At 46.6% G+C, this 11,622-nt stretch overlaps 2 protein-coding genes across 2 annotated transcripts; both read left to right on the top strand.

The window, feature by feature from the left end:
• The first annotated feature begins 3,190 nt into the window (after positions 1 to 3,190).
• Positions 3,191 to 6,291, top strand: LOC127604639 (fer3-like protein). Its single transcript, XM_052071841.1, has one exon. The coding sequence runs from the start codon at positions 5,499 to 5,501 to the stop codon at positions 5,889 to 5,891; it is 393 nt and encodes a 130-aa protein (XP_051927801.1). The 5' UTR covers positions 3,191 to 5,498; the 3' UTR covers positions 5,892 to 6,291.
• A 2,028-nt stretch (positions 6,292 to 8,319) lies between these two features.
• Positions 8,320 to 10,602, top strand: twist1a (twist family bHLH transcription factor 1a). Its single transcript, XM_052071837.1, has 2 exons — positions 8,320 to 9,408; positions 10,103 to 10,602. The coding sequence occupies exon 1, from the start codon at positions 8,827 to 8,829 to the stop codon at positions 9,379 to 9,381; it is 555 nt and encodes a 184-aa protein (XP_051927797.1). The 5' UTR covers positions 8,320 to 8,826; the 3' UTR covers positions 9,382 to 9,408; positions 10,103 to 10,602.
• The last annotated feature ends 1,020 nt before the right edge of the window (positions 10,603 to 11,622 follow it).

Genomic DNA, 11,622 nt, shown 5'->3' with positions numbered 1-11,622 from the left:
ATGTTCATCTCAGACCCCCAGGTAGGCAAATATCCACTCACACTCTCCGGCTCCACTCTTTCCCAAGGGTTCAGTGTCCACACACGAGAATCCAAGCGCACACACACACACGCTTAACCCTGAAAGTAAACATGACTTGTGCTTGTGGAGCTGGATTCCGAGGGTTGGTTTGGTTCCCTGGCACCGACAGACACTGACTGACCTGCCGGCGGCGGAAAACCACAGCGACCGGGAATCGATTTGGTGTTAACGCCAGCGCGCTTTTTCTGTAGTATAGCACATACTGTTTAAAAAAAAAAAAAAAAGCAGGTGCTGTCTTGGAAAATCACCTACAGCATTTTTTTAAAGAACCCAAAAGTCAATTAATATGATATATTTTTAAGAATAACATATCCCTCAATATATCCCTCAATAGCCTGACAATCTGATTACTTTGATGTACAGATCGCTGCAGATGTTTTTTTTTTTTTTTGTAGTTGAACTTGGCTTGCTTAACACCCAATCGGAAGATGAAAAAACGCCAAGGTCAACGAAAGGCAGCCATATACAAATTAAGATGCTTTGAGTTACATATACCACCGCTAGAGATTCTGAAGGCTCCGGTCCGATTAGATTGACATGGCGACACAGAGGCTGAAATCTGATTGGACAAAAATATCGACAGTAACATCCACGTGCACGTGCTGGAAGCAACGCAGCCAAGAAAAGCACTCCGAAATGAGGAGATGAGACTTGGCTGATTTTAAGTCTGAATGTAAAGAGTGGCGTCCATCGTCTCCATTTGGGGTGAGTACCGGCTTGTTTTCAGATGCGGGGACTAACTTCTTTTTACACTTGTGTGGCAGTAAAGAATGGCGCGGTGCCTAGAATCGACTCCCCGCCCGGAGATACGGCGTCGTTTCTCTGCCGTTCGTCCTCAAAGAGTGAGTAGTTGGATTTATTTTTTTTTTAACTGGATTCCACTACACCAAATGTACTTTTGCGCAGTTAGAGTGTAAAAAATGTTCCATACGGTTTGCGCTTGCTTGCTTGCGCCGCTTTTTGCAACCGGACCGTTTTACGGAAACAAAAGTTTCATTTCACAAGACAAACAATACTCGAATTGGAATCTCCTCCCAAAAAGGCGTTTGAATGGAGAGAATACAAAATCGAGCCGAGAAACCGCTCAGAGAGTGGGCCAGTTACAACAAGCATGGCCGCGCTTCATGAAACAAAAGCAAAGATAAAAGCAATTTGTCGCTAGATCAGGACCCGTCAGATATTGCCAAGAGACAGTGTCAATGATCAGAACATAAATATTGTTATCATCCACAAATTCCTTCATATCAAGTGACCTCATGCTGCATATTATGCAAAAAAGACGAAAAAAAGTCAAATACTTGCTCTTCGCGCCAAAGGATTGCAATGCACTCAACGGCGTGGCCAAGAACTAAAAGGCGTCTGGACCGGGCGGCTTCCCTGCTGAGTTCCGCAAACATTTTCCTGTTTGAGATCTACGGTGTTCAAAAAAAAAAAAAAAAAGCTGAGCTCACAAGCTCCTCCCTAACACAGCCACGCTTCGGATTTTAAGATCCGAGGAAGATGAGGCTCTTTTGGCTACAGTTATGCTACACCGCGCCTAAGCGATACACATTGAAAAATGCTCTGACCCCCTCCCACAATGACACAAAAACTGGCCACAAGAATAGGTGCAGACTGGTACACTTGCACACACCCAATTTGGTGTGGTTTTGTTGTTTTTTTTTCTATTTTGCATTGGATCATTTCATATTCATGGCTGTTAAGTGTTTTGCATTTCTGAAAAAAAAAATTCTGGTGACATCACCGCTGTGGAAACAAAACTCGGATCATTTCTGACACCCTTTGAACGCCAAGAAGAAGTTATTAGCATAAGTGGAAAAGAGAGGCAATTGAAAAGTGGAGTCATTTACAATTCAGAATTTTGATTTGACATTATAGCCTTTTTTTCCCCCCTAGCAACGGGACAAAATAACTGAAGCATTTTTCCTTCTCCAGACTGGTTTAACAAAGCAAGCCAACTCTGACCGGGAAACACGTCTCTCATCATCATCATCACGCATTAATAATCAGCATCTATGGTAAGTGTTGTTTTTTTTCCCCCTCCACATACTTTTGCCATATTGTTCGAAAAGTATTGCCTGTGAAATGAAGTTTACAGTTAAAAAAAATGACTTGAAAAATCAAACATGGCAACTTTGGAAAGCTTTTCATACAGGCGGCCAGGCTCCTTTGGAGTAAATAAACAGCTGAGACAGCATTGGGGGAAGAGGGGGGGGGGGCTGTTGAAGGGAAGGTGTTGACATGTTGTTGGATGGTGGGTGGGACGGCGAATGGATTTTCAAGTGTGTCGGTGGGGAGTTGAAGCGTCGGATTAAGACGAAGCGAGGGAGGACGCAATCCGAACGAGGGAGCCGCGGCTCAGCAAGTGAGGTGGCGTTGAGGGAAGTGAGATGGAAGGTTGCTGGGTGTTGTCGCGGAGATGTATGCTAGGCCCGTTGGCTTTTACCCAGCAACGTCCGTGAGGCCCCCCCCCCCCCCCCCCCACACACACACACGCGAGCCCCACCTTTAACTGGCCACCCAGCTGTATAAACTTCCCGGCATTGGTGATTGGTTGACCGTCTTGGCCACTCGCAAGCTCGGATGCCGTGAAAGGTGAGACAAAGCGAGCCAATGAGTCAGTTTGTCGGGCGCGCAGGCAGGCAGGCAGGAATGAAGAAGGGAAAGAAACACGCAGTGTGCGCACGATGACACAGTAAAGAAGTAGAAAATTGCATGAGAGTTCAACTCCTCTCAATTACACACTTCCTTGAATTCCACCCACCACCCTTTTATTTAATGTCCGACTCCAAATTAATTCTACAAGAATGACCTTCATCAAGTTCACTGCAGAATTCCCTTTAGAGCAGGGGTGCCCATTAGGTAGATCCTGATCTACCGGTAGATCTAAGACATGTCCCAAGTAGATCCGAGGAGTGTCAAGAAGAAAAAAAACAAACAACCATTTGTGTGTCTTTGTACATCAGTCTCATTTTCACCAAAAAAATATTTAAAAAATAAAATACATCGTGTGTGTGTGCGTGCGCGCGCCGGTAAGGGTAGATCCCATGAGGTTAGTTGATCAAAATGTAGATCTTCGATCCAAAAAGTTTGGGCACCCCTGCTTTAGAGCAACGTGCACCTTTGCTTAGATCGTGCGTCATCTTCCCCCAATCTAATGACCACAAATGATTCGAAAGGGAGTGCAAAAACTTGCTCGTCGGTGACCTAGTTAGTAATAATGACTGTTATTGTGGATTACATATGACAATTTGAAATTTTGGTTCAGACTTTAGCAAGCATCATGGAACTTGACATGTTTGATTTGCTCTCGCGGGCCACATCAAATGATGTGGTGGGCCAGATCTGGCCCCTGGGCCTTGACTTTGACACCCGTGATGTACAGTATGACTAACATTCAATAAAAGGGGCATTTGGTGTGAAGCGCTCCCTTTCGCTGGGACGACGAGGCATGCGGAGAATGTTGCGTTTATGACCAAAGGTAAGCTTTGAAATGTTTCAATCTGTCTGCAAAAGTCTTTTTTTTTTAACCAATAACAACAGCGGTGAGCAGGAAGCATCCTTCCACTCCTGCGTTTTTCCACTCAGAAACCCCCCCCCCCCCCCAAAAAAAATAACGGGGATAAAACCCCCCTGGTGGTGTGTTTGTGCGCCTCTTTTCGGTGCTTTACTCCTTATTTAAGGCCAATATTTACCCAACACCCCCAGGGTGAGATTACCTCATCTTCTACCGCCCAGCTGCTCTTTCTCAGCGTTTCCACGACGACCGGCGGAATGTCCCGTCATGTTTATCTGCCCCGACCGAAAAACGGCGAAGGCGGCGGAGGCGAGATGATGACAATCCAGTCGTGTGAGTGTGCGCAAGATAAACACTCGCGTTAGTCCGCAACGAATCATCTATGGATGCTCTCCTTGAACCGGCCTCGTTAATAACGTGTATAAAATCTCCTAGTAACCATTTAGTACATCTTATAAATAAATACAATATAACTTACTCTTATCTTCTTGATTGATGTGTTCCTCTCTATTTAAAAAAAAAAGAATAGTTTCTTGTATTTAAGTGTATTAGATAACACGACATGTAATAAAAAGTACTCAAAACATATTAAAGCACCTCCCCCTCCCCACAAAATTAATTATGTCAGCAGTTAATGCTCTCGAGCAAGGGGGGGGGGGGGTCAAACTCATGGCGGCCCATGGTTGAGCTTTCAAAAATTGCAGAGCCGAAAGTCCAAAATGCAATGTGATACATCTTTGTTTATGTCGCGGATTTCCCAAAAGCTTCAGCTGGAACAAAACGCTCTACGGAGCATAGGACGTAAAATAACAAATATAATATAAGGGAACAATTAAAACACAGACACAAATTTGAGGAACCTACGCAATATTTAGTGACTTTTCTTCAAATATATTGCACTTGATAAATAGTGCCTTTGTCATATAAAACTAATACTAAAACTAATTAAAATGAATACGAGACATTCAAAAATCGCTGAACTAGCTGAATTTTTTTTTAACCCTCAGAGAACCCAAGAACCCTTTTCTTCTTTGGAAAATGATGAATTATACATTAAATGACTGCTATATGTTCACCGAACACCAAAATCTTATTTTTTTTTCCCCAAATATTCAATGCTTTAATCCTAATATAGGCTGAGAGCCAAATTTGACCCTTTGGCATTTGAGTAGCAGAATTTATAGGGGCCAAATTTGACCCCGTGGGTTCTCCAGGGGTTTAAAAAAAAGTTTCTGAAAAAGGATTTTATTTTCTCCCATTGATGCCTCCAAAATACATTGAGCAGAACCATGACCAAGCGTTTTCTTGAGGGAATACAAATATTAGCCCCTCGAAGACCCTTGCGACACCCTCCCCCCTGCAATGTGTACACTTCCCTGCCATGGGAACTGGCAATTATTTGCTCTAATTTGCAACAGAAAGCTTTTTTTTTTTTTTTTAACTCTGTGGTGACTGTTTGGGAATGTTCTATTTAGTCTTCTCGTAGGGCTCTCTTAAGTGATTACAAAGTGCGGCAATTCAGCCGGCGAGGAAGAAAGGAGGAAGTGCAAATACGACCGCGTGACCCTCTTGTGGAGAGGCCCCGCCGTTGTGCAGAAGCTCGCGAATGGGCTCTCCAAGAGGACGGACGTCGCATCCCCTCGGACGGAGAGATTCTTCTAGCCGCTCGACTGGCATGGGCGCGTTGCGGGCTGCCGCGCGCTGGTCACTGGCGGAAAGAGCAGGATCGGGCCTTTTGGACGCCGGCCAAATAGGATCTCACCCTGTCGCGCTCCATCCGGAATCAGACAAAAGGCCAGTCGGGCTTGGAAGAGATGCTTTCATCCTTACGATAACGGACATATAAAAAAAAAAAAGGAAAAAAAAGAGGATCTTTTGGGCGAAACGTTTGGACTCGGAGATGGAGGTCCAGAGCCGACTGCTGAACTCGGCCTTGATCCACTTGGATGTAAACCTGATGGATTTTCCGGCAAATCAGCAAGCGGCAACCGACAGTCCGGACAGCGACGCGTCCTGGAGCCCCGAGCGCGGCTCGCGCGCGGAAGATCATCGAGGAAGAGGAGGAGGAGGAAGGTCCGGCAGGTCCAAGCGGAGGAGGATCATCACGGTGGTCCAGCGACAGGCGGCCAACGTGCGCGAGCGCAAACGGATGTTTAGTCTGAACGAGGCGTTTGACGCGCTCAGGAGGAAAGTGCCCACGTTCGCCTACGAGAAGAGACTCTCCCGCATCGAGACGCTGCGGCTCGCCATCGTCTACATCTCCTTCATGAAAGACCTTTTGGAGAACACTTAGCGTTTCACTCCATCCGGCGCGCCATCCGTGACGAATATTTGACATCCGGAATTGTCCACCAAGTTCCGAGTCGCAACTTCTTCAAATCGATCTGCCTTTTTAGTTTTTTTTTTTGTTTTTGATTGCGTCAATCGTGACGCTGCAGTCGTAATAATAGCTACATCCCGCACCTTTGATCCAATCGGAAATAAAGATTCCATTTTGATTGACAATCAATGCAGCAATGTCTCCTAAATTGGGGTGCGCTTCACAAGAGATTTTTTTTGTTGTAATATTTTGTCACTTGGTACTCGGAACTCGTGCAATTTTGCATCGCTGGGCTGGAGATTACAATTTGAATTCAGGAAAAAAAAGGGGGGGGGCGGATTAATAACAATTACCTCAAATCAGTCAAAGGTGGAGCTTCATCCTCTTTTTGTGTCCAAACATTTGAAATTATGTATTTAGTTTTTTTTTTTTTTCTCTCTCAGGTTAGCAGCAAAATCTTTTTCCTCCATTGCACTCGATTGTCCGAATGAAGTGGGAGTTGCATTTCATTCCACTCATATCATCATTTGACTTTTATTTCTTTTTAATCCTATCCGTCACGTCCACGTCACGTGATTTTCTAGGAATGCTCCGGGAATTATCATTTATCATTATTTTTGTTTTTAAGGGAAACTGGCAAAGATTGATGAAAATAGTATTTTTTCCGTTTCCCTAATTAGAGCGAGAAATCATAAACATGAATGTCTTGACAAAAAAAAAATATCTCATTAACCTTTTCAGGGACAGCGGTTACCACAGTGGACAGCTTACAGCGGATGGTGATCACGGCAGAAAAAATCCACCGATTGTCAGAGCAGCTTGGTGAGACGTCGCATCGGGGGAGTCGGGCAGGTGAGGTCGATTTCAGCACCTTGGAGAGCGTGAAACATGCAAATCTCACCTGTGCGAGGAAAAGGGTCCACAGCCAAGGTTTGATTGACACTCTTGCCCGGGAGCCTTATGATCCTGTTCCAGTGCCAGGGAAAGATTTGCATAACAAATCGAGTTTGAATATTATCTTTGACGCTGAGGTGCAAATTGGCCGTTGCGAATTCCACCTGTAGGCCATCCGCGTCACGGATGAGGCCCCTGTTATTACTTCGCATTACAATCTGCCATTTCCGGATTTTGCAAGCTCTTGTTTCTTTATTGGGTTCTTTTTTTTTTTTTTTCTCCGAATAGAAAAAAAAATCTTCTCCGAGTTGGGTCCTCTTCATCACCTCCAGTGTTTGCTTTACTCCGCGGTCGTACACCTCCTTAGCGACCCCGCTGCGAGCCAGGATCCGCCCCGAGAGCTCCCCGGGACGGGCCGTCTTTTAAACCTGAGCCGCGGTGTCGACGTCCCCGTGGGGGGGTAGGGGGGGTCAGACCCATTTAAGCGCATACCTCGACGTGGGGCCGCTGACGGGAAAATAAACACGTCGGTCTGGTTACGACCGAGCCGAGGCCTCCCCGCTGTTTGCAACCTCCTGTGTTTCACCGGGTTTATTTTTTGCCGCATCTCCGCGTCTAGACTGGAAAGAGACGCTTTCTTGTGCTCGAATGTCTTCAAAGTCTCGGATGGGCTGCAGCAAAAGGGGGGCATCGTTGTCCCGACGGTCAATCACGTCAATTCAGTGCATCCTGTACCCGACTCTCAAGTGTACATAAGTACAAAAGTAAAATTAATATTTACTTGCGAGCTTATGGGAAATTGACGGATGGGTGATAACTATTAAAAGTGGGCGGAGACAAGGTGCGGTATTCCAGATCCTCTATCCGGCCTACTTTTATGTCCTCTTCCGACAAACCTAAAACAGAACGATCAGCAATTTTGAATCCACACAACTTGGAAGCTACAAAGCTACTTCCCATGACTGTATTATTTTTTTTCAGTCATGAGGCATATGGAGGATACATTGTCACCGATTGGAGGATACATTAATTGCACGACGAAGGACACTCCACACACCCCCGCACCCATTTCTGACAGTTCCAGTACACATTGCCCCTTTAGGAGTCGGTTTGTCCTCTTGACACTTGCGGGACTGACACAACTTGAAGAGAACACATGTATGACCGTGTCAAGGGAATCGTAAGTTAGAATGGAGTCATGGGGGGGGGGTTGGGTGTATGCTGTGCCCGTATATCTTTCCGGGTCAGGAACTTTGTTTGCTCGCTGGAATCGGGTGTCGTGATTCCTTCATGACAATAATGCGAAAGTCTGAATTCTAATCTACTGTCGGTATGCGCATTGATGCCAAAGTGCGTATATGATGGCGATGTCAATATGTCGACATTACAAAAAAAAATCTACATTTATGAAATGGGTGTCATCGGGAACAGCAGGAAATCATATTTTTCATACAAGTGGGTCAGGTCCCCCCACCCCCAAAAAAAGAGCATCCGTCCCGTGAATAATATAATATATATTTAATATGGCGGCGCGGGCACCCGCAGCGCCTCCTCTTGTCGTCTGTTTAAGAGGGAGGAAATTTCATCCGTGCTGCACATTTGACAATAAGGTTGTACTTGATTATATTTAGTGCCGAAATGCCCCATCTAAGAAAACGCCCACAAATTTTGCGCACACCAAAACCCTACTAGCCCCTTTTTGTTTTTTTTTCTTTCCTTAAAGTCCCCTACTCTTCCTCTGATATTAACGCAAGTTATTTCTGCGGTGGTATTATGTTACACCCCTTCCCCACCCAATCACAGCGCTCCCCAAAATCCTCCATTTCGCTCCCCCTGCAACTATAAAAGAGTGTGAGACACATCTCCGCCTTTGCACGGTGCAGCACATTTGCTTCCAAAAATCCGCTCGAGGTCTCTACGTTTAAAAAAAAAAAATTATATGACACATGTGGGGGTCGCGGACCGGAATAGAGAGGGACAAGTGCTTCTAGAGCATCTCGGAAGACTTTAGAGAATGCGGGAAGACGACTCGTCCCCGATGGACAGCGCGGGGAACAGTGAGGAGGAGACCGAGCGGCAGCTGCCGAGGAGGGGCGCGAGGAAGCGGCGGGCGGCGGCGGCGCGCCGGAGCGCAGACGATTTGGACGACGCCTTGGACGTGGAGATTCCCAAGAAGAGATGCCGAAAGAGTTGTGACCGCGGTGGCGGCAGCGTGGCGAGCGAAAGCAGCGAGGCAAGCAGCAGCGGCAGCCCCGCTCGCTCCATCGACGATCTCCAGAACCAGCGCGTCATGGCCAACATCCGGGAACGTCAACGCACGCAGTCGCTCAACGAGGCGTTCACGTCGCTCCGGAAAATCATCCCCACGCTGCCGTCGGACAAACTCAGCAAAATCCAAACGCTCAAGTTGGCCGCGCGCTACATCGACTTCCTGTGTCAAGTTCTGCAGAGCGACGAGTTGGACGCGCGGGGCTCCAGCTGCAGCTACGTGGCGCACGAGCGTCTCAGCTACGCGTTCTCCGTGTGGAGGATGGGGGACGCCTGCCCCGTGTCGACCACAAGCCACTAGTGGGCCCGCTTCGGATGGGACGGCAAGGTAAACCGCAGCTAGTGTCCTCTCTATTGCAACTTTTTTGTTTGTTTGACGCGCAACCTGACGTCACGTATGTTCACGTTTAGAGTTGCCTTGGAAATAGCTTCCCATTCGATTCCCGCTCTGCAGTTGTCGTTAATATTGCGTAGGAAAACAAAGGGTGTGGGCAAAGTAAGGCCCCGGGACCACGCACGGCCCGCTCCGTGCCTTAATACGGCCCAAGCCGGCATAGTGTCCCGCAGTTTTCCCTGCATGAATTGAGCTCTTTCCATTATTTCCTCAGAAGATTTGTCACGAAATTCGCTTTATTCATCGCAATCAATCGTTGGTTGACCCCTTGACCGTAAATATTGAAATAACCAACATGAATAATTTTACTTAAGCTACGCTGAAAAACTACTTTATTTGATCATGTACATCGCTTGCACATAACTAAAGGAGTCGTTTTCATGTCTTAATAGTCATGTTTAATGCATTTTAATCATGTGCAATGAATGTACATTTTCAAACAGACTACTCTAATGACTTTTTTTCTCAAATGCGGCTCTTTAAGCACAAAACTTTGACCACGCCTGATAAAGTGATGCGTGCAATATTTGGAACTTTTACCGCATACAATTGGAAATGTCTTAATCTGTCACTTCCAAGTGTCCCATTTGAATTTTGCTCCTTCACGACGGCACTATTTCTTTGACAGGCCGTCCACGCTGAAGAACTCGTGGCTCAGTCCAACTCTCCCCGACAAGACCGAACCCTGGAAAACATGCAGCTGAAGCCCAGCTGCTCAGCTTCATTCCTCCTCCGAGAGCGGGATGTGCGATATTTGCCGTTGCAGGGACGGCTGTGTTTGCAAGGGAGCACTTATAGGACAAGACGGATATGAAAGAGAGACCACTGCGACTATATGAATGTTGTAAAAACAAAATGAGCCGAGGAACTCGCTCTGTTTTTTGAAACCGGGGAGAAACAACACCATTCCTTTTTACATTCCTCGTGACAATGTCTCACAGCCAATGGAGTATTTGTATTTATTTTTCTACCGCTGAGAAATCCGTTTGCCCCTCCGCCCCCCTTAACCACTCCCCCCAATGAAATAAGAGATGTATTTATTTTGGGGTTATCTCAGAATGCCGAATCGATCTGTCGTCTGCACATTCTGAACATTGTAAATATTTGGCAATAAAGAAATGAAAGTAAGAGGCTGGGAAGTATTCATTCGGTTGTTCTCCAACGACAATAAACTATTGCGGTCCCAAAAACAATCGAGCGCGTTGAACGCTCCTAAAACGTACCTGAAAGCACGGCAACAAAGTCATTTCCGGTGGCTTTAGCCTTTTCCAGTTAATCAAGAGAGTTTATTTTCTTTTGTTGTAGCAGAATCCCGAGCTAACGAAGCCACGGCGGCGGCGGCGGCGGGTGGGGGTGAAAGAAAACATCTCATACCTCTGGATTACTCTAAAGTTATTTCTTGCACTCGGGGATCTGGGAGCGCCGTAATTAGCTGGCGGGGGCCGTTGAAGCAGTGGGAAGCATGCATGATATTCCCACATGTCCTCCCGAGTCACAGGTCAGCAAGGGGGACTCCTGCAGGTGCTTTTGAAGTTAGCATAGCGAGCTTTAAAGAGGTGGATACGGGTCAGGCTGCAAAATGCACTTTATTTTTTTTATTATTTGTTTTGGGGGGAGGGGTGGTAGGGGCAGAAGTGACCATAGCAATGCAAAAATGGGGAAAAGACTTGCAACTCTCCATACGGTGCTGTCGAGGGATGATGATGGGAGCATGAGTGTGTGTGTTTTTTTTTTTTGCATTGTGGCTCACGCGCAGAAGGAAAAGCCATCAGCTCTGACTCGAGGCCCTTTACCAGGCACTTGGGGGCAGGGGGGGGGGATCAATTCCCACCCGTAGCTCACCGTGGCAGTGTTATCTTAAACTTGAGGCCGTTGCTCTGACATGTAGGAATGTCGCAAACGGCTCCGACTACACCCATCGAGGTTCGCCACGCACGCGAGGAGATTTCTCAACGATATATGCGTTGTCGCGGTGAGAGAAGAGACAGAACGAAGGCTGTTTCGCCTTCGCTCCCCTTTTTTTTTTTTGACTTCGGAAGGTGAAGGGGTGACTGGTTGTTATCAGCGTGAAAGGCATCTGCTGACAATGTCCTGATTTACGAACTCTTTGATGACCGAAACGCACGCCGTCTCCCAGCCATGAATCAC

Source organism: Hippocampus zosterae, chromosome 7, assembly GCF_025434085.1.
Source record: "Hippocampus zosterae strain Florida chromosome 7, ASM2543408v3, whole genome shotgun sequence".
Classification (NCBI taxonomy): Eukaryota; Metazoa; Chordata; class Actinopteri; order Syngnathiformes; family Syngnathidae; genus Hippocampus; species Hippocampus zosterae.
Note: the sequence above shows the minus strand (reverse complement) of the source record. Positions and strands in the feature narration are given on the sequence as shown.

What these genes read in the sequence shown, in the direction of transcription:
- LOC127604639 (XM_052071841.1), top strand. Translation starts at nt 5,499, where the DNA reads ATGGAGGTCCAGAGCCGACTGCTGAACTCGGCCTTGATCCACTTGGAT.
- twist1a (XM_052071837.1), top strand. Translation starts at nt 8,827, where the DNA reads ATGCGGGAAGACGACTCGTCCCCGATGGACAGCGCGGGGAACAGTGAG.